This window comes from Coregonus clupeaformis, unplaced genomic scaffold (genome assembly GCF_020615455.1).
Source record: "Coregonus clupeaformis isolate EN_2021a unplaced genomic scaffold, ASM2061545v1 scaf1042, whole genome shotgun sequence".
Lineage (NCBI taxonomy): Eukaryota > Metazoa > Chordata > Actinopteri > Salmoniformes > Salmonidae > Coregonus > Coregonus clupeaformis.
The window spans coordinates 13,763-37,178 of NW_025534496.1; the positions used below are offsets into that span (position 1 = coordinate 13,763).

At 45.7% G+C, this 23,416-nt stretch overlaps 1 protein-coding gene across 1 annotated transcript; it reads left to right on the plus strand.

Moving 5' to 3' along the window:
* Positions 1-240: 240 nt before the first annotated feature.
* LOC121561230 lies at positions 241-22,996 on the plus strand. Its single transcript, XM_045217374.1, has 6 exons — positions 241-249; positions 364-528; positions 9,726-9,887; positions 10,271-10,382; positions 10,590-10,714; positions 21,859-22,996. Exons 1-6 carry the CDS (start codon positions 241-243, stop codon positions 22,753-22,755), a joined length of 1,470 nt encoding a protein of 489 aa, XP_045073309.1. The 3' UTR covers positions 22,756-22,996.
* Positions 22,997-23,416: the final 420 nt, after the last annotated feature.

The window sequence follows — 23,416 nt, forward strand, 5'->3', positions numbered from 1 at the left end:
TATACCGTAGAGCATTGACAGTAGCTAACTTAACCACCTCTTTTCCCCCAATCCCTCTCTCAGGTGAAGGACATCTCACTGGAGGACACAGGTTTGTGAAGCCCGTGGGACACAATACATGGAGAGATGACCAACCAATCACTGTTAATGAGGGGACTGGAACCTCAACCCAGCACATTATCGTGATAGAGGTTAGTGTAATAGTGTTGCATAAAAAAATTACAGTTACTTTGTAAATCAATGTGGCCTGTTTATTTCAGAAAGGCTCCCCTCAGCTATTCACTTGCTTACATGTACATCCTCATTTATCTGCCATAGGGAAGTTTATGAGACTTCCTACAACATTGTATCTTCTTGTGTCAGTCTGCAGATGCAGAGGCTTTGAGGTCCTGGGGTCACAGGGAGAGGTCTGAAGGAGAGGAGGACCCACGGCACAGCAGAGACATCCAGACTGGAGCGTCCCCTGTAGCCAGAGAGGACCCCACCACCACCCCAGCACAGCCAATGGCCCGACGCAGCATCACGGAGGTCAGTGGAATGCCGAACGCCATCCTCAAGTCAGAGACGGAGACCAAGACTTTAACTGTAACACACAGGCTCTTACACACAGGATCTGACCACAGATCAGACCCAGAGAGACTGTGCTGTGCTCTTGCTCCCGGCTCAAAGTATTTACCGGTATTTCACCAGAGCCAGAGAACGGTTAATTCCTGTGGTGTGGGGATGGTGATGGTGGTAGACACTGGCAGTGATGATCCGTCTTGTTCTACGCTTAGCAGCGATGGACCCTGGCAACATGCCCTTGGGTTTAGAGACACAGACTGATCTGTCTAGAGGGGACTGGAACCAGTACAGTAGTAGTGTATCATTCGGAAGGGTGCTTGATAAGAAAGGGGAGGTTATATTGGTATATGAGGTGACTGTGAAAGTGGAGGGCGATGTTACTCCCACATGGAATGCAGATAGTCACCTTGGAGACGGACACTCACAGGGCAGAGATTTCCTAGATTACAGGGGAAGCTTAGAGACAAATCCAAACGTTGCCACCCACTCCCCCTTTACACGTGTTCAGGGATCGCGACCCAGTGTCGACATCGATGGCTCCTTCCGTGGTGCGGACATCCCAGTACTTCCAGGACCTCTATATCAGGCGGTGTGAAAGGAAGGCCCGGAAAATCGTGTAAAGACTCCAGCCACCCAAGCCATAGACTGTTCTCTCTGCTTCCTACGGCAAGCGGTACGGGTGCTTCAAGTCTGACACCAACAGGCTCCTGAACAGCTTCAAGCCATAAGTCTAGCTAACAAATTGGCTACATGGACTATCTGAGTTTACCTTTGTATTTTGCACTGTCTCTATGCACATTTTTGCAGGGCCTACACACTCATGCACACTCCAACACACAATTCATAATTTTCTCACACACACATAAAATGCACATGCATTTATACTGACTACACACACGCACACCCACTCACATACAATCATCATATACGTTGCTGCTACTCTGTTTATCATATATCCTGATGCCTTGTCACCTACATCTACCACTATTGCTCCAGTATCACTTCAAATTTTAATATGGTACTGGAACTGACTGACCCTGTATATAGTATGCTTATTTACTTTTTCCTTATGTTATTTTTAGTATTACATTGTTATTGATTACTACTTTGCTGGGTTTAGAGCTTACAAGAAAGGCATTTCACTGTACTTGTGCAGGCGACATTAAAACTTGAAGAGTCACCAGAGGGTCCACATGGGAAAAAATCCTACAGCTGTCACATGCGCCAGCCAGGCTGGTCACCTGAAGATTCACCTGAAGGGTTCACACGGGAGAAAGGCCATTTGCCTGTGCGCACTGCAGGAAGAGCTTCTCAGAGAGGAGCTACCTAAGGATACCAGCAGAAAAAACATTCCACTCTATAAAATAGAAAAGTTACCATTCCACCACGATAGCTTCTGTCGTTTTAAATCAAACCCTGCATTAAAGACAGATTAATTTCGTTGTTGTCAGCAGAAAATATCCAGATTGTGTGATCTATCTATCTATCTATCTATCTATCTATCTATCTATTGTGATGTCACGAGAGGCGGTGTCCTGGAGGGACGTTACATCCCCCTGAGGTGGCTGCAACCCCAGACAGCTATGGCTCCATCTGCTGGTATGGTCGGGAACTCCACCCCTCTATGGCCAATCTTCCCAGCGCAGCTGAAACAAATGAGGAGCTGAAGGTTTGGGAAGGGAAGAGACACAGTTCTCCAACCTGGGCTCTCTGGAGAACAAGAGTGCTGCACGTCCACTTCCATGAGGAATATAAGGATTTGGAGATATTTACCTTTGGGAAATACTCACCTTTGGATATATGCACCTGTGGAAATACGTGAGAGACATTTGGAAGGACTTTTTGCTGGGTTGGCCACTAGCTGCAACGTGGACTACAGTAAGGCTGGGGAAAAGTTATCTGAGTGAGTGAGAATTATGATTTTGGATGTGGAAGAGACATCCCTGAACTGTTAACCCTTAAAGAGCCACAAGAGAACAGAATTTTGTTATATTTTCGTTAATTTCCCAAGACCTATAATAAAATCCTTGTTTTGTTTGAACCTTGTCTCCTTGCACTACTTGAGCAATCCCGCTGAAAGCGTGTAGCCTCTCGTGACGTCACAGATGGTGGAGAATACGGGCACGCTCAAGCGTTAATAGTGCATGTCAGAGGAGGATACCCGAAGGTTTGATCACCCAGTTTTCCAAGTTGGCCGTAGGCTCCCCGCCGACTGAAATGGAGGACATGTTGAAAGCCCTTGTTGCTGGCCAGCAAGCCCAGATGCAAGCAAACGTGGCTCTCTTGGAGGAGCAAAAGAAAGCCAACCTTCTGAAGGCAGAGGAATTGCAGTTGCAGAGACAGAGGGTGGTCCAAAATACCCGCCCAATAAAGGCAAGTGACTTTATATCTAAGATGGGAGCTACCGATGACATTGAGGCATACCTGCATGCATTTGAGGGCCACGGCCACTAGGGAAGCCTGGCCCAAGCAACAGTGGGTTGGTCTGTTAGCCCCCTTTCTAACCGGGAATCGCTGAATGCTGTCCGGGACCTGGGCCCTGACCAGGTTACTGACTATGATGCCCTGAAGTCTGAGATCCTCAGCAGATATGGACTCGCAAAGTTTGGTATGGCCTAGCGCTTCACAGCTGGACCTTCCAACCAGACCAACCTCCTCGGGCGCAGATGCATGAACTTGTCCGAATCGCAAAGGAAATGGCTGGATCCGCAGAGGAATACAGCAGCGGCGGTGGTGGAGGCCGTTGTGGTGGATCGTTACCTACGCGCCCTGCCTTATGAGGCAAAAACGGTTCATCAGTCAACAGGCCTTGACCACGGCTGATCTGACCGTGGAAGCTGTGGAAAAGTACCAGGCCACAGCGGAGATGCTGAACGCTTCCCGAAAAGACCCCAGGAGTGCGGCCCCACCACAAATGGGAAGGAACTGAAAGCTGCTCAACAGAAGCTAAACTCTGCTAAAACCAAGGCTGATGCGTTCAGTAAGAAACTCAAGGAGAGACAACAGGAGGCTGAGTCCCTGGTCCTAGAGGTGGAGGAGTTGAAGAGAGAGCAGTCTGGCAAGCACCACGGCAATGCGGGACGCCCTCTCGCGTGATGCCTTCTTCGCTGCCTTTACCCCGACAAGGACGTCGGTCCCGAGGAGGGGGATGTGTGATGTCACGAGAGGCTGTGTCCTGGAGGGACGTTACATCACCCTGAGGTGGCTGCAACCCCAGACAGCTATGGCTCCATCTGCTGGTATGGTCGGGAACTCCACCCCTCTATGGCCAATCTTCCCACGCAGCTGAAACAAATGAGGAGCTGATGAGCTGAAGGTTTGGGAAGGGAAGAGACACAGTCTCCAACCTGGGCTCTCTGGAGAACAAGAGTGCTGCACGTCCACTTCCATGAGGAATATAAGGATTTGGAGATACTTACCTTTGGGAAATACTCACCTTTGGATATATGCACCTGTGGAAATACGTGAGAGACATTTGGAAGGACTTTTTGCTGGGTTGGCCACTAGCTGCAACGTGGACTACAGTAAGGCTGGGGGAAAGGTTATCTGAGCTGAGTGAGAATTATGATTTTGGATGTGGAAGAGACATCCCTGAACTGTTAACCCTTAAAGAGCCACAAGAGAACAGAATTTTGTTATATTTTCGTTAATTTCCCAAGACCTATAATAAAATCCTTGTTTTGTTTGAACCTTGTCTCCTTGCACTACTTGAGCAATCCCGCTGAAAGCTGTGTAGCCTCTCGTGACGTCACAGAATCTATCTATCTATCGTCTGTTTCATATTGCGTTTGTGCTGTGTAGGCTATATGATGTTCACAAAAATTCTCAATACCTTTTAATTAGGAAATTAATGCGGTTTATCATGTTCATGCTGATTTTTTTGTTGAGACATGACGTGGGGTTTCATATGGTGTATTTAACACTTGTTTATGTTTAATAAACACAAAATGGGACTTTTCATTCTAGACTTTCATTGAGACAGTCTTTAGACCCCACACTAACCAACACCTACTGTACACCTGGTTTGTCTGATGATGACTTTTGACTTATCATAGCTGACTTATTTCAAATCAAATCAAAATGTATTTGCCACATGCGCTGAATACAACAGGTGTAGACATTACAGTGAAATGCTTACTTACAAGCCCTTAACCAACAATGCATAAAAAAAGTTAAAAAATTAAAAGCGTTAAGTAAAAAAATAAAAGCAAATAACTAAAGAGCAGCAGTAAAATAAAATAACAGTAGGGAGGCTATATACAGGGGGGTACTGGTGCAGAGTCAATGTGAGGGGCAACGGCTAGTCGAGGTAATTGAGGTAATATGTACATGTGGGATGAGTTAAAGTGACTATGCATAAATAATCAACAGAGTAGCAGCAGCGTAAAAGAGGGGGTGGGGGGGGCAGTGCAAATAGTCCGGGTAGCCATGATTAGCTGTTCAGGAGTCTTATGGCTTGGGGGTAGAAGCTGTTGAGAAGCCTTTTGGACCTAGACTTGGCGCTCCGGTACCGCTTGCCGTGCGGTAGCAGAGAGAACAGTCTATGACTAGGGTGGCTGGAGTCTTTGACAATTTTGAGGGCCTTCCTCTGACACCGCCTGGTATAGAGGTCCTGGATGGCAGGAAGCTTGGCCCCAGTGATGTACTGGGCCGTATGCACTACCCTCTGTAGTGCCTTGCGGTCAGAGGCTGAGCAGTTGCCATACCAGGCGGTGATGCAACCAGTCAGGATGCTCTCGATGATGCAGCTGTAGAACCTTTTGAGGATCTGAGGACCCATGCCAAATCTTTTCAGTCTCCTGAGGGGGAATAGGCTTTGTCGTGCCCTCTTCACGACTGTCTTGATGTGTTTGGACCATGATAGTTCGTTGGTGATGTGGACACCAAGGAACTTGAAGCTCTCAACCTGTTCCACTACAGCCCCGTCGATGAGAATGGGGGCATGCTCAGTCCTCTTTTTTTCCCTGTAGTCCACAATCATCTCCTTTGTCTTGATCACGTTGAAGGAGAGGTTGTTATCCTGGCACCACACGGCCAGGTCTCTGACCTCCTCCCTATAGGCTGCCTCATCGTTGTCGGTGATCAGGCCTACCACTGTTGTGTCGTCAGCAAACTTAATGATGGTGTTGGAGTCGTGCCTGGCCATGCAGTCATGGGTGAACAGGGAGTACAGGAGGGGACTGAGCACGCACCTCTGAGGGGACCGGTGTTGAGGATCAGCGTGGCAGATGTGTTGTTACCTACCCTTACCACCAGGGGGCAGCCAGTCAGGAAGTCCAGGATCCAGTTGCAGAGGGAGGTGTTTAGTCCCAGGATCCTTAGCTTAGTGATGAGCTTTGAGGGTACTATGGTGTTGAACGCTGAGCTGTAGTCAATGAATAGCATTCTCACGTAGGTGTTCCTCTTGTCCAGGTGGGAAAGGGCAGTGTGGAGTGCAATAGAGATTGCATCATCTGTGGATCTATTGGGGCGGTATGCAAATTGGAGTGGGTCTAGGGTTTCTGGGATGATGGTGTTGATGTGAGCCATGACCAGCCTTTCAAAGCACTTCATGGCTACAGACGTGAGTGCTACAGGTCGGTAGTCATTTAGGCAGGTTCACTTAGTATCCTTGGGCACAGGGACGATGGCGGTCTGCTTGAAACGTGTTGGTATTACAGACTCAGTCAGGGACATGTTGAAAATGTCAGTGAAGACACTTGCCAGTTGGTCAGCACATGCTCGGAGTACACGTCCTAGTAATCCGTCTGGCCCCGTGGCCTTGTGAATGTTGACCTGCTTAAAAGTCTTACTCACATTGGCTATGGAGAGATTGATCACGTAGTCATCCAGAACAGCTGGTGTTCTCATGCATGCTTCAGTATTGCTTGCCTCGAAGCAAGCATAGACGTGATTTAGCTCGTCTGGTAGGCTTGTGTCACTGGGCAGCTCGCGGCTGTGCTTCCCTTTGTAGTCTGTAATAGTTTTCAAGCCCTGCCACATCCGACGAGCGTCAGAGCCGGTGTAGTACGATTCAATCTTAGTCCGGTATTGACTCTTTGCCTGTTTGATGGTTCGTCGGAGGGCATAGCAGGATTTCTTATAAGCGTCCGGGTTAGAGTCCCACTCCTTGAAAGCGGTAGCTCTACCCTTTAGCTCAGTGCGGATGTTGCCTGTAATCCATGGCTTCTGGTTGGGGTATGTATGTACGGTCACTGTGGGGACGACGTCATCGATGCACTTATTGATGAAGGCAGTGACTGATGTGGTGTACTCCTCAATGCTATCTGAAGAATCCCGGAACATATTCCAGTCTGTGCTAGCAAAACAGTCCTGTAGCTTAGCATCTGCGTCATCTGACCACTTTTTTTATTAACCGAGTCACTGGTGCTTCCTGCTTTAGTTTTAGCTTATAAGCAGGAATCAGGAGGATAGAGTTATGGTCAGATTTGCCAAATGGAGGGGCGAGGGAGAGCTTTGTATGCGTCTCTGTGTGTGGAGTAAAGGTGATCTAGAGTTTTTTTCCTCTGGTTGCACATTTAACATGCTGGTTGAAATTAGGTAGAACGGATTTAAGTTTCCCTGCATTAAAGTCCCTGGCCACTAGGAGCGCTGCCTCTGGATGAGCGTTTTCCTGTTTACTTATGGCCTTATACAGCTCATTGAGTGCAATCTTAATGCCAGCATCGGTTTGTGATGGTAGATAGACAGCTACGAAAAATATAGATGAAAAGTCTCTTGGTAAATAGTGTGGTCTACAGCTTATCATGATACTCTACCTCAAGCGAGCAAAACCTTGAGACTTCCTTAGTATTAGATTTTGTGCACCAGCTGTTGTTTACAAATATACCCAGACCGCCACCCCTTGTCTTACTGGAGTCAGCCGTTCTATCCTGCCGATGTAGTGTATATCCCGTCAGCTGTATGCTGTCCATGTCGTCGTTCAGCCATGACTCTGTGAAACATAAGATATTACAGTTTTTAATGTCCCATTGGTAGGATAACCGTAATCTTAGGTTGTCCAATTTGTTCTCAAATGATTGAACATTGGCAAATAGGATTGATGGAAGAGGCAGTTTACCGCCGCCGTCGGATCCTTACAAGGCACCCTGACCTACGTCCACGATATCTCCGTCTCTTTCTCATGCGAATCACGGGGATTTGGGCCTTGTCGGTGTCTGTAGGATATCCTTTACGTCCGACTCGTTGAAGAAAAATATTTGTCCAATACGAGGTGAGTAATCGCTGTCCTGATATCCAGAAGCTCTTTTGGTCATAAGAGACGGTGGCAGAAACATTATGTACAAAATAAGTTACAAATAACGCGAAAAACACATAATAGTACAATTGGTTAGAGGCCGTAAAACGGCAGCCATCTTCTCCGGCCCCACATCATCATATTTACAGTGGGGGAAAAAAGTATTTAGTCAGCCACCAATTGTGCAAGTTCTCCCACTTAAAAAGATGAGAGAGGCCTGTAATTTTCATCATAGGTACACGTCAACTATGACAGACAAATTGAGGAAAAAAAATCCAGAAAATCACATTGTAGGATTTTTAATTTATTTATTTGCAAATGATGGTGAAAAATACGTATTTGGTCACCTACAAACAAGCAAGATTTCTGGCTCTCACAGACCTGTAACTTCTTCTTTAAGAGGCTCCTCTGTCCTCCACGCTACCTGTATTAATGGCACCTGTTTGAACTTGTTATCAGTATAAAAGACACCTGTCCACAATCTCAAACAGTCACACTCCAAACTCCACTATGGCCAAGACCAAAAAGAGCTGTCAAAGGACACCAGAAACAAAATTGTAGACCTGCACCAGGCTGGGAAGACTGAATCTGCAATAGGTAAGCAGCTTGGTTTGAAGAAATCAACTGTGGGAGCAATTATTAGGAAATGGAAGACATACAAGACCACTGATAATCTCCCTCGATCTGGGGCTCCACGCAAGATCTCACCCCGTGAGGTCAAAATGATCACAAGAACGGTGAGCAAAAATCCCAGAACCACACAGGGGACCTAGTGAATGACCTGCAGAGAGCTGGGACCAAAGTAACAAAGCCTACCATCAGTAACACACTACGCCGCCAGGGACTCAAATCCTGCAGTGCCAGACGTGTCCCCCTGCTTAAGCCAGTACATGTCCAGGCCCGTCTGAAGTTTGCTAGAGTGCATTTGGATGATCCAGAAGAGGATTGGGAGAATGTCATATGGTCAGATGAAACCAAAATATAACTTTTTGGTAAAAACTCAACTCGTCGTGTTTGGAGGACAAAGAATGCTGAGTTGCATCCAAAGAACACCATACCTACTGTGAAGCATGGGGGTGGAAACATCATGCTTTGGGGCTGTTTTTCTGCAAAGGGACCAGGACGACTGATCCGTGTAAAGGAAAGAATGAATGGGGCCATGTATCGTGAGATTTTTGAGTGAAAACCTCTTTCCATCAGCAAGGGCATTGAAGATGAAACGTGGCTGGGTCTTTCAGCATGACAATGATCCCAAACACACCGCCCGGGCAACGAAGGAGTGGCTTCGGAAGAAGCCATTTCAAGGTCCTGGAGTGGCTCAGCCAGTCTCCAGATCTCAACCCCATAGAAAATCTTTGGAGGGAGTTGAAAGTCTGTGTTGCCCAGCGACAGCCCCAAAACATCACTGCTCTAGAGGAGATCTGCATGGAGGAATGGGCCAAAATACCAGCAACAGTGTGTGAAAACCTTGTGAAGACTTACAGAAAACGTTTGACCTGTGTCATTGCCAACAAAGGGTATATAACAAAGTATTGAGAAACTTTTGTTATTGACCAAATACTTATTTTCCACCATAATTTGCAAATAAATTCATTAAAAATCCTACAATGTCATTTTCTGGATTTTATTTTCTCATTTTGTCTATCATAGTTGACGTGTACCTATGATGAAAATTACAGGCCTCTCTCATCTTTTTAAGTGGGAGAACTTGCACAATTGGTGGCTGACTAAATACTTTTTTCCCCCACTGTATGTCCACCATGATGGGTTTAACAACTAAGTCATTCTGTAACTACAGTATAGGACTCAAATGTAGTTGGGATGGGTCCTGGACTCCATGTTGAAAGTGTGTTTATTATCTCTGTGTGTGTACGTACCTGAGGGAGTGTATGTCTGTGTAATCTGTATCACCTGTCTCTTCAAGGAGGAGGAGGGTCCAGAGGTGCTGCTGGTGAAGGAGGGGTGTGAGGAGGGTCTGGGGAACCCCGAGGGGACCATGGTTATGGAGGACAACCAGACAACACCTCCTCCTGAACCCACAGAGGAACCAGCTGAGCAGCACAGGACCACACACAGTCTCACTGAGGTGAGCCCACTGTAAACTACTGTCTGCATAGTATTAGGTCAGGGTCCGTATCCACAAAGCCTCTCAGAGTAGGAGTGCTGATCTAGGATCAGTTTAGCCTTTTAGATCATAATGAATAAGACTATATAGACAGGTGGGGACCTGATCCTCGATCAGCACTTCTACTCTGAGATTCTTTGTGGATACAGGCCCAGGTCTTGATTAAGTGTGGGACCATGCCTTTCAATTATCAAACCATTAAAGAGTGTCAAGTAATCAAATCACCTAACATATTTGCACAGTGCTCATAGCAATCCCTCATTGCCCAATCAGAAGATGCTTCATAGCGGGTGCTCATATCAGATTTCTTGATCCAACATCCTCTCACTCTGTATCTCTTACAGTCAGTAGACATGGAGGATGGGAAGCCTGATCTGCTGCTGGTCAAAGAGGAGACAATAGAAGACGGACCAGGGAGCATTGATCTGCTGAGTGGACTAAAGATGGGGGAGCAAGGTAAGGGTGAAATACATATACAGAACATAACAGATATACTTCAATAGGAATAGTGATGCACCTGGCTATTATTTTCTCTTCATTCATAAAATGAAATCAATACAACTTATGTTTACATACTAAAACACACATTATAATGTATGAACTTCACCAGGTAATTAACTCATGCAGTGTTTGTAAAGTCTATTTTATAACCTCTTCCTGCAGGTGGTTGGCAGGAGCCTAACAGAGGAGACTGGGCGGCCATCTTGGATTCCCAGACCCAGATCGGTGCAGCCAAGGTTCCGCAGGACGATATCACTGAGCAGGCCAGGAACAGAGGCGACATAGAGGTCAGTGGATGGGACAGTGTCCTCACCTCTGAGCTGGGGAACAACACTGATATCCACAACCAGAAACAGACAGTCGAACACAAAACAACAACCAAACTTAGTCTCCATGACAACACACTGGCTGAGAGCAGGGTGAAGCGTAGATTTGGTCTGCGGGGACAGGGAGGTGTCGGTATGCGGCGGGAGAGAACATACAGACTTGACTAGCGAGGCTCCGTCCTGCTCCTATAGTTGTGATTCAGAGAGACTGATGGCGCCTCAGGTTAACCCCCTAACAGGTGCTGCCTTCTGCCTGCCTTCTATAGGATCTATCTCCTGGAACATGGACCCTGCGACTGCACAGACACTGGCCTTGGCCGAATACCCATACTAACGTACTACCGGTACATACTTTACTTAAACTGCATAGTATGTACTCATTGTCATACTATTTATGACGTAATGTTCAGTAAATTATGCAGTATGCAATGGCCGTGGATTACTACTTTGCTACGGCTTCGTAAATATAACTGACTAGCTAGGTTAAATATGAAGTTGTCACCTAACAGCAAGCTTATCGGGTATCTAGCTAAGTTCAAGTCCTACGAGCAGAACATTGTCACAGATCAAAAATAAAAATGTCTTAAATAATACATATACAGGCAAAGAAACGTGATTCAAACATGTAAAAAATACATTTGAACGCATTAAATTGTCCACCAGCAATAGTAACTTGTCATGGTCAAGTTTTCACTCTCAATTTCACAAATTACTCTCTCTAAAGTCTTGGCATCTTTGGGTTTGGATTTCAGTCTCATGGGGAGCGGGCTTAAACCTGAGATTGGTCACTTTCACTAGGGTGATGGCCGAACTAACAAATTCCTGCCCTGGGCCAGTCCAGTGTTGTGATTGGCTAGTACGCAGCCTGCAACTTGTCGCGTGATAGCTTGAGTATTCTGTTTGCGTGCCTTCAAAGAGATGCACTGCATCGCCGTCTGTTTAGCTAACTTGACAGCTTGAGAAGTAAGCACCAAACGACTTGGAAATCCAGTTGCTTGATAACCAAATTAATTGGGAAATAAATTCAAATAGGTATACTATATCTTAAGTTGAGTGGAATCTACTCGCTAAAGTTAGCTAGCTAATTGTTAACCAGCTATGTTCGTCTGTAAAAGGAAAAGCAGTCAGCTCTAGCAAACACCCTAAAAACGAGTCCACTAATTCAAGGCAGGATCCAATATTTAGGGTATTAAGCCCAAGGGTACACACACACAGCACATGGGGATTTTGAATTATATGAAGACACAAAAGAGACAATCTGCTACCTGCTACAGGTTCATACAGTACATAACCAGTCCGAAATAGTAGAATGTAAATTGACATGAATATGATAAACCAGCTTAACTCAGGTTAACATGTCAAAATATATAGATCCAAAGTTTCCACAGATCCACATACAGTATGTACAGTCGTGGTAAAAAGTTTTGAGAATGACACAAATACTAATTTTCACAAAGTCTGCTGCCTCAGTTTTGATGATGGCAATTTGCATATACTCCAGAATGTCATGAAGAGTGATCAAATGAATAGCAATTAATTGCAAAGTCCCTCTTTGCCATGAAAATGAACTTAATCCCCAAAAAACATTTCCACTGCATTTCAGCCCTGCCACAAAAGGACCAGCTGCCATCATGTCAGTTATTCTCTCGTTAACACAGGTGAGAGTGTTGACAAGGACAAGGCTGGAGATCACTCTGTCATGCTGATTGAGTTAGAATAACAGACTGGAAGCTTTAAAAGGAGGGTGGTGCTTGAAATCATTATTCTTCCTCTGTTAACCATGGTTACCTGCAAGGAAACACGTGCCGTCATCAACCATTTATCGGATCATCAACAACTTCAAGGAGAGAGGTTCAATTGTTGTGAAGAAGGCATCAAGGCGCCCAAGAAAGTCCAGCAAGCGCCAGGACCGTCTCCTAAAGTTGATTCAGCTGCGGGATCGGGGCACCACCAGTGCAGAGCTTGCTCAGGAATGGCAGCAGGCAGGTGTGAGTGCATCTGCACGCACAGTGAGGCAAAGACTTTTGGAGGATGGCCTGGTGTCAAGAAGGGCAGCAAAGAAGCCACTTCTCTCCAGGAAAAACATCAGGGACAGACTGATATTCTGCAAAAGGTACAGGGATTGGACTGCTGAGGACTGGGGTAAAGTCATTTTCTCTGATGAATCCCCTTTCCAATTGTTTGGGGCATCTGGAAAACACCTTGTCCCGGAGAAGACAAGGTGAGCGCTACCATCAGTCCTGTGTCATGCCAACAGTAAAGCATCCTGAGACCATTCATGTGTGGGGTTGCTTCTCAGCCAAGGGAGTGGGCTCACTCAAAAATTTGCCTAAGAACACAGCCATGAATAAAGAATGGTACCAACATATCCTCAGAGAGCAACTTCTCCCAACCATCCAAGAACAGTTTGGTGACGACCAATGCCTTTTCCAGCATGATGGAGCACCTTGCCATAAGGCAAAATTGATAACTAAGTGGCTCGGGGAACAAAACATCGACATTTTGGGTCCATGGCCAGGAAACTCCCCAGACCTTAATCCCATTGAGAACTTGTGGTCGATCTTCAAGAGGCGGGTGGACAAACAAAAACCCACAAATTCTGACAAACTCCAAGCATTGATTATGCAAGAATGGGCTGCCATCAGTCAGGATGTGGCCCAGAAGTTAATTGACAGCATGCCAGGGCGGATTGCAGAGGTCTTGAAAAAGAAGGGTCAACACTGCAAATATTGACTCTTTGCATAAACTTAATGTAATTGTCAATAAAAGCCTTTGACACTTGGAATGCTTGTAATTATACTTCAGTATACCATAGTAACATCTGACAAAAATATATCATAACACTGAAGCAGCGAACTTTGTGAAGACCAATACTTGTGTCATTCTCAAAACTTTTGACCACGACTGTACACTATGAACACTGTAAGCTCAAATCAAATCACATTTTATTAGTCACATGCCCGAATACAACATAAATGCTTACTTACAAGCCCTTAACCAACAATGACGTTTTAAGAAAAATAAGAGTTAAGAAAATATTTACTAAATAAACTAAAGGGGGGTACCGGTACCGAGTCAATGTGTGTTGGTACAGGTTAGTCAAGGTAATTTCTACATTTAGGTAGGGGTAAAGTGACTATGAATAGATAATAAACAGCGAGTAGCTGCAGCGTAAAAACAAAGGGAGGGGGGGGTCAATGTAAATAGTCCGGGTAGCCATTTGATTAGCTGTTCAGCAGTCTTATGGCCTGGGGGTAGAAGCTGTTAAGGAGCCTTTTGGACCTAGACTTGGCGCTCCGGTACTGCTTGCTTTGCGGTAGCAGAGAGAACAGTCTATGACTAGGGTGGTTGGAGTCTTTGTCAATTTTTAGGGCCTTCCTCTGACACCGCCTGGTATAGAGGTCCTGGATGGCAGGAAGCTAAAAACTATAGACTAAACTATAAGCTACAGGATAAATTATGCATTTAAGAGATGTGCAGAGAGTGCAAAGAGAAATGTGCAGTTCTGGGATGATAGTGCAGGCTGCATAGTCTGTGGATGAATAGTGCAGAGTGCAAATTCCATGGATGTGAGGATCATCGTGGACCAGGTGGCCGGTTGGTGAGGGCCACGGAGCGGGGGAAGAAGCTGTTCAGGTGGCGGGAGGTTTTGGTCGTGATTGACCTGAACCGTTTGCCAGAGGGGAGTCTTTGGAAGAGAGGGTGGAAGGGGTCAGCGTATGCGTACAACAAAGATATAAGTGCAAACAGATAATAAATGTATCATTCAACATAAGATTCCACCTAAAACAATGACATGACCTCTGTCCCAATTCATCTCTGCTCAACTCCTCACTTCCTCTACTCGCATCCTTCTCAAAACCCATTGAAGGAGGTCTGAGGCGAGGAACCTTGGGTCGTCTCCTCCAATGGGGTTTTAGGAGGTGCGATGGTCAGTCCTTGCATCCATAGCTCTGTCTATGAATTTGAGAGTGATTTCTCCAGCCCCATCCCTCAGCTTTCTACCGAAACGTGGGCGGGGAGTTTGCTTTTATATTGTTTCAACTGCTGATTGTCGCTTTAAGAAACACACACATTAGCATAAAAGTATGTTTTAGCATACATGACTGTTGAGAGTGCGGTGACATACCTTTAGCTCCCAGGTACACTAAAGATGAAGTTGTGGCAGATGTCTTGACCACCCCCTGGCTGTTCTCCAGACAGCAGTAGCACTGCAACGTGTCCCAGGCACTGTTTGTGGCCACGTCACCTCCCTCAGTGAAGATCTCCAGGTTCTTACAGGGCAGCAGCAGAGTCTATAGAGGGCAGAACGATACAGGAGATGGACTTTAGTATGGAGTCGAAGTACCAACTTAAAATCCTTGTACAATCCATAGACATTGGTTAAAAGGTCAACAAAAGTAGGGCACTGGAGTTGGAGGAAGGTGGAGCGAGACGTACTAAGTTGTGTAAGGCATAAGATGAGTTGGCGACTCACTGGTCCAAACTTGGCGTCCTCTGCCTGTGTAGTGTTCCAGGGCGATGAAGTAAAAGCCCGACTCCACCTGGTTAAGCGTGTGTTCTCTACACACACCGACCTGTCTCCTGACAACAACTGGAGTGAGAGAGAGAGGAAAATAAGATGTCAGGAAATGTCTGTTTAAATGTTTTAACATCTTCATGTTGTAATCAAGGTAACAGTCAATTTTAAGACTCCTGTGGCTGTAGGCAACTATGGATAATCATTTAGCCAAATAAGTAATAACACACAATGTGGGACTGGACTGAGCCGAGCTGTACAAATCCACGCATGGCTCAGTATTGAACAGCTTGCTGTCATTTCATGCCCAACCCTCCTCGTAGACAGCTACCTCCTATAGGTTTTAACTTCATCCCTTACCTACACCACTCATATTGTTTAGCAATAACTATCACCTACATTTAGTATAGAACCATCTTCTGTATTGAACCATGTTTCTAACCAATAAACAGCAGCTGGTCATCATCCTCTCTACGTGACAAATGTTCCATGCACAATGCCTCCATACAGCGTCAAAGAAATTAGAGGAACTCTCAGTACCACTAATGATTAAGTTACGGGGTTGATTGGTGGATGTCATGGTTACTTGCAGGAAGCCCCCAAAGTGCTGTGCATAGAGGAGAGCCAAGGCAACCTACTTGGAACAGAATGGACTCCTGTATCTCCTGTCTCTGTCAACTGTGCAGAGAACAACTTCACCAACACATATTAGTGACAGTGGACCTGCACGGAAAGAGGGATGGAGAGAGAGAGAAATGGTTTTCATTCTCATTTATTGTAACTGCACAAAAACTGACTGTAAAAGTTATTAAATCTGTATTTCAATCAGACTGTATCTCAAAGCATGCAGTTAGTGGTTTACAATATTGGCTATTATTTGGTTTGGCGCCTGACCTCTCTTGGCTCCCCCTCCTCAATCACGGCCCTCTTCCCCAGTGAGGCCGGTTCTTCCCTGTCTGTTTTCACCCTGCCCCTCCCCCCTCTTCTACCACTCCCTCCCAGTTATGCTGGTCTTCCTAGCCCTCCACTTCTACTAAACCCGTTGTTGACTTAGCTACAATGCTCTTAGTTAAACCAGAGACGGTATATAAAACGAAACCATCTTTGGTTAATCCACAGGGTTAAACCACAGATGGAACAATGAGCCAGATGTTTCACCGGATGTATAAATCTGAAGCATCCAGCTGGCATTTCCACTCACCACCAAATATGGTGATGAGAGGAAGCCCAGTGGCCGGCAGTGCGAGAAGATGGAACAAGATGGATTTGGGTATTCATTCTGCTAATTTTCTCATCGATGAAACATTTGATCTCAATACAGTTTCTGTTCCCAAAACTACAATCTGTTACGAACAGAGTGGACTAAGTTTTGTAGACTTTACCTTTGAAAAAGTTGTTTAAAATGGTGGTGTTTAGAAGGAGTGCAAGGGCGAATTGAGTTATTGCACACGTGCACTTCACAGAGTAGACGGACCCAAACGGAAATATGCGAATACATACTAGAAAGCGTCAATAGGATCTCGCAACCTCGTGCTTGTCTCTGCCCACCTCCTTGCTTGTTCTGCCCACTATGATTAATCTGCTCCCATTGAAACGTCAGTCTGTGTCCATCTTGGGTTAGTTATAAAAATCTTTGGTTAAACGTTAGCTAGCTACATACAGTGGGGAGAACAAGTATTTGATACACTGCCAATTTTGCAGGTTTTCCTACTTACAAAGCATGTAGAGGTCTGTAATTTTTATCATAGGTACACTTCAACTGTGAGAGACAAAAATCCAGAAAATCACATTGTATGATTTTTAAGTAATTAATATGCATTTTATTGCATGACATAATCAATCAATCAATTTTATTTTATATAGCCCTTCTTACATCAGCTAATATCTCGAAGTGCTGTACAGAAACCCAGCCTAAAACCCCAAACAGCTAGTAATGCAGGTGTAGAAGCACGGTGGCTAGGAAAAACTCCCTAGAAAGGCGAAAACCTAGGAAGAAACCTAGAGAGGAACCAGGCTATGAGGGGTGGCCAGTCCTCTTCTGGTTGTGCCGGGTGAAGATTATAACAGAACCATGCCAAGATGTTCAAAAATGTTCATAAGTGACAAGCATGGTCAAATAATAATCAGGAATAAATCTCAGTTGGCTTTTCTAGCCGATCATTAAGAGTTGAAAACAGCAGGTCTGGGACAGGTAGGGGTTCCATAACCGCAGGCAGAACAGTTGAAACTGGAATAGCAGCAAGGCCAGGCGGACTGGGGACAGCAAGGAGTCACCACGGCCGGTAGTCCCGACGTATGGTCCTAGGTGCTCAGGTCTCTCAGTTGGCTTTTCATAGCCGATCATTAAGAGTTGAAAACAGCAGGTCTGGGACAGGTAGGGGTTTCGTAACAGCAGGCAGAACAGTTGAAACTGGAATAGCAGCAAGGCCAGGCGGACTGGGGACAGCAAGGTGTCATCATGCCCGGTAGTCCTGACGTATGGTCCTAGGGCTCAGGTTCTCAGAGAGAAAGAGAGAACGAGAGAATTAGAGAGAGCATACTTAAATTCACACAGGACACTGGATAAGACAGGAGAAGTAACTCCAGGTATAACCAACTAACCCCAGCCCCCGACACATAAACTACTGCAGCATAAATACTGGAGGCTGAGACAGGAGCGGTCCGGAGACACTGTGGCCCCATCCGAAGAAACCCCGGACAGGGCCAAACAGGAAGGATATAACCCCACCCACTCTGCCAAAAGCACAGCCCCCCGCACCACTAGAGGGATATCCTCAACCACCAACTTACAATCCTGAGACAAGGCCGAGTATAGCCCACAGAGGTCTCCCACCACAGCACAAACCAAGGGGGGGGCGCCAACCCAGACAGGAAGATCACGTCAGTAACTCAACCCACTCAAGTGACGCACCCCTCCCAGGGACGGCATGAAAGAGCACCAGCAAGCCAGTGACTCAGCCCCTGCAACAGGGTTAGAGGCAGAGAACCCCAGTGGAGAGGGGAACCGGCCCGGCAGAGACAGCAAGGGCTGTTCGTTGCTCCAGAGCCTTTCCGTTCACCTTCACACTCCTGGGCCAGACTACACTCAATCATATGACCTACTGAAGAGATAAGTCTCTCAGTAAAGACTTAAAGGTTGAGACCGAGTCTGCGTCTCTCACATGGGTAGGCAGACTGTTCCATAAAAATGGAGATCTATAGGAGAAAGCCCTGCCTCCCGCTGTTTGCTTAGAAATTCTAGGGACAATTAGGAGGCCCATCGTCTTGTGACCGTAGCGTACGTATTGGTATGTACGGCAGGACCAACTCGGAAAGATAGGTAGGAGCAAGCCCATGTAACGCTTTATAGGTTAACAGTAAAACCTTGAAATCAGCCCTTGCCTTAACAGGAAGCCAGTGTAGGGAAGCTAGCACTGGAGTAATATGATCAAATTTCTTGGTTCTAGTCAGGATTCTAGAGCCGTATTTAGCACTAACTGAAGTTTATTTAGTGCTTTATCCGGTGTAGCCGGAAAATAGAGCATTGCAGTAGTCTAACCTAGAAGTAACAAATGCATGGATTAATTTTTCTGCATCATTTTTGGACAGAAAATTTCTGATTTTGCAATGTTACGTAGATGGAAAAAAGCTGTCCTTGAAACAGTCTTGATATGTTCGTCAAAAGAGAGATCAGGGTCAAGAGTAACGCCGAGGTCCTTCACAGTTTTATTTGAGACGACTTTACAACCATCAAGATGAATTGTCAGATTTAACAGAAGATCTCTTTGTTTCTTGGGACCTAGAACAAGCATCTCTGTTTTGTCCAAGTTTAAAAGTAAAAAGTTTTCAGCCATCCACTTCCTTATGTCTGAAACACAGGCTTCTAGCGAGGGCAATTTTGGGGCTTCACCATGTTTCATTGAAATGTACAGCTGTGTGTCATCCGCATAGCAGTGAAAGTTAACATTATGTTTTCGAATAACATCCCCAAGAATAAGTATTTGATCACCTACCAACCAGTAGGAATTCTGGCTCTCACAGACCTGTTAGTTTTTCTTTAATAAGCCCTCCTGTTCTCCACTCATTACCTGTATTAACTGCACCTGTTTGAACTCGTTACCTGTATAAAAGACACCTGTCCACACACTCAATCAAACAGACTCCAACCTCTCCACAATGGCCAAGACCAGAGAGCTGTGTAAGGACATCAGGGATAAAATTGTAGACCTGCACAAGGCTGGGATGGGCTACAGGACAATAGGCAAGCAGCTTGGTGAGAAGGCAACAACTGTTGGCGCAATTATTAGAAAATGGAAGAAGTTCAAGATGACGGTCAATCACCCTCGGTCTGGGGCTCCATGCAAGATCTCACCTCGTGGGGCATCAATGATCATGAGGAAGGTGAGGGATCAGCCCAGAACTACACGGCAGGACCTGGTCAATGACCTGAAGAGAGCTGGGACCACAGTCTCAAAGAAAACCATTAGTAACACACTACGCCGTCATGGATTAAAATCCTGCAGCGTATGCAAGGTCCCCCTGCTCAAGCCAGCGCATGTCCAGGCCCGTCTGAAGTTTGCCAATGACCATCTGGATGATCCAGAGGAGGAATGGGAGAAGGTCATGTGGTCTGATGAGACAAAAATAGAGCTTTTTGGTCTAAACTCCACTCGCCGTGTTTGGAGGAAGAAGAAGGATGAGTACAACCCCAAGAACACCATCCCAACCGTGAAGCATTGAGGTGGAAACATCATTCTTTGGGGATGCTTTTCTGCAAAGGGGACAGGACGATTGCACCGTGTTGAGGGGAGGATGGATGGGGCCATGTATCGCGAGATCTTGGCCAACAACCTCCTTCCCTCAGTAAGAGCATTGAAGATGGGTCGTGTGGGTCTTCCGGCATGACAACGACCCGAAACACACAGCCAGGGCAACTAAGGAGGGCTCCGTAAGAAGCATCTCAAGGTCCTGGAGTGGCCTAGCCAGTCTCCAGACCTGAACCCAATAGAAAATCTTTGGAGGGAGCTGAAAGTCCGTATTGCCCAGCGACAGCCCCCGAAACCTGAAGGATCTGGAGAAGGTCTGTATGGAGGAGTGGGCCAAAATCCCTTCTGCAGTGTGTGCAAACATGGTCAAGACCTACAGGAAACGTATGATCTCTGTAATTGCAAACAAAGGTTTCTGTACCAAATATTAAGTTCTGCTTTTCTGATGTATCAAATACTTATGTCATGCAATAAAATTCAAATTAATTACTTAAAAATCATACAATATGATTTTCTGGATTTTTGTTTTAGATTCCGTCTCTCACAGTTGAAGTGTGTACCTATGATAAAAATTACAGACCTCTGCATGCTTTGTAAGTAGGAAAACCTGCAAAATCGGCAGTGTATCAAATACTTGTTCTCCCCACTGTAGTTAGCTAACGTTAGCATTCTAGCTAGCTGACATTTAACCTAGTTTGCCTAATCAATAGCCTGCTTTAATAACAGAAGACCAAAAAACGATCTACTTCAATATTGAAATCATAGTTGATTAGGTAGGTAGTTGGTTAGTTTCTCTACTGAAAAACTATTGAACTTACCTCTTTATTGTCAGCCATTGTTCACATTTACATTTTAGTCATTTAGCAGACGCTTATCCAGAGCGACTTACAGTTAGTGAATGCATACATGTATTTTTTTGTATTTTTTGTTTTTTCATACTGGCCCCCCGTGGGAAACAAACCCACATCGCTGCCGGCCAAACCCTTCCCTACCTTGGACGACGCTGGACCAATTGTGCGCCGCACATGGGTCTCCCGGTCGCGGCCGGCTGCGACAGAGCCTGGACTCGAACCAGGATCTCTAGTGGCACAGCTAGCACTGCGATGCAGTGCCTTAGACCACTGCGCCACTCGGGAGTTCACCTTTCGGGCCGAGCTCGGTTGAGTGAAGGCATGATCGTCTAAGAGTCAATGTCGGGTGTCGTCAACTGGACCAACACCATGCAGACAGAATTTTGGTCGAGAGGTGTCCCAATCGGTATTCTCGAGGGATTCTGAGAATAGCGTGCGAAGTGGTCGAGGCACTCAATGTTCCAACAGTTTTTTCTTCACTCCGTCGTCCTCTAGAAAGGAACATATATTTCAGTGGTGTTTTATAGTGAGATAATGATAGTGCCTTAATTCATGTTTACTTGACAGGAAGTAGTGAAGCTGTGTGTAATGTAATGTTAAACCTTTTCCAAAGTATTCTAAAATTCATTTTATCAAAGCGAGGGTATCAGATTAGCAGAAAATGTAAAGTGTTACCATAGTGAGAAAAAATATTCTTGTCATGTATCGTTCTGTGCAATACATGTGATTATAATGCCATTTTGTTTAAATTAAATACTAAATTGACTCTGTGCTGACTGACTTGATTATTTTTGTATCATTGCAAAGACTGAGTTTGGACATCAACAACAACAAACTCCAATGGCTCCATATTGTTAGGTACTTGAATCACAGTGTTAGAGATGGGCTTGACTGTGGTTAACATTTAATAATATAATGTCATGTTTGTGTGTACAGCAAAGATTTTCTTAAATAAACATTTATGCTTTTCTGTACAAACATTGTTTGCAGTCTGCAGTCCATGAAGACCTGCTGATATCTGGTGTTACTGGCGGGAGAGACTGGACCTCTGAGGCGGCTGGTCACAAACCCTGGCCCCGGATCAGGACCATGGATCAGGAGCCGTCGCTCTTCCTTCCTGAGTCAGAACCAGGACCCAACTGCGAGGGACAGAGACTCCACCACAACCACTACATAGAACACAACCAGTGGACTGGTGGACTGAACAACCTCAGTCCTGGTGGTCATCAGAGAGACAGAGACTCCAGTCATGGATCCAGTCTGCAGCCCAGACCCTTCTCTTCACAGTCTCAGTGCAGGGATGAAGCAGGGCCTGGGGCTGATAGAGATAGACCCTCCTGTTCCTATGATACAAACACCACAGTATCCATGATGAACAGAGCAGGTCACCCTGGGCATCAGCCTTCACAGAGAGTGGTGGGAGAGCCCCCTGGTGGGAGTCTAACAGGAAGTCTGTCTTCTCCTTCAGGGTCTTGTCTAATGCCTAGTGACTGGGTTCATAGAAGGCCTGGTCATGGGTCTAGCCTTCCTCAGCTGTCTCATGGTTACCCCACCAATACAGACAGGGTCAGGATGGGCGTTCACCTAGCCTATAACACAGCACACAATCCCAACAACACCCAAACAATGGCTAGAGGTCAAGGAGGGAGCTCAAATCCTCAGGTGGCTCCTGCTTCTACCTCCTCTGGTGTCATTGGGTCACAACATGGGAAGCCGAGCGTTAGGATGGACACAGACAAGCCATACGCCTGCCCCACGTGTGGAAAGTGCTTTGCTGAGGTGAATTATGTGAAGATGCACCAGACCGTTCACACCCTTCAAGTGCAAACTAAACTACAAGAGCTTATCAGACATAGGAGTGTCCACAACGGGGAGAAATCGTCATAGCAGTGTGTCTTCAGATGTACACAGGGGATGTCAGGGAACCATTCTTTAGCTGACATATTATAGTTATCATGTGAAGTGTTTTGGGGTAAGAGGGTAATTAACCACATACCCCTCATTAACCCTTTGTTAACTTGACATTTGAATCAGGCTTGGGTTAATACCTGTTTTTAAGAGATAGTAAACCTAGGCTAGAACAAGGACAGTCCCAGGAGCCTATAGGCCACTCCCCCCTCAGATCAGCTGATAACATTAGCATTCTACTCGCCCCAACTACACTCCAGTGGTGAAGAGAGTAGAGAGGAGGTGAGAAACGCTCAAACGGACTGCCCCAGTATTGATGCACTGCAAGGCTGTTTTGACTGCACCAATTGGGAATTGTTCTTTTGAGTCATTATCCAGCTTAAATGAACAAGTACTAACATCAAAATACATTACTTTTTGTGTTGAAACAGATTAATATTTGTCACCCTGGGTGACCGACAAGCCAAGGGCATTTCTTAATGAGGAAAAAAATTGTATTTTTCACAGGTACAGTGTAAAGAAAATAGGTTAATAAGAAAGTCAAGCAAGCCATCACACGAGCAGCAGAAGTTCGAGCAGGGGAACTAGAGGGCAGCCTGGCAGGGTACTTAAAAACATGGCCGCTGTAAACACACAGTCA

What these genes read in the sequence shown, in the direction of transcription:
- LOC121561230 (XM_045217374.1), top strand. An exon ending in CCCGACGCAGCATCACGGAG is followed by an intron (nt 529 to 9,725) that starts GTCAGTGGAATG and finishes TGTCTCTTCAAG; the next exon opens with GAGGAGGAGGGTCCAGAGGT. An exon ending in GGAACAGAGGCGACATAGAG is followed by an intron (nt 10,715 to 21,858) that starts GTCAGTGGATGG and finishes CATTGTTTGCAG; the next exon opens with TCTGCAGTCCATGAAGACCT.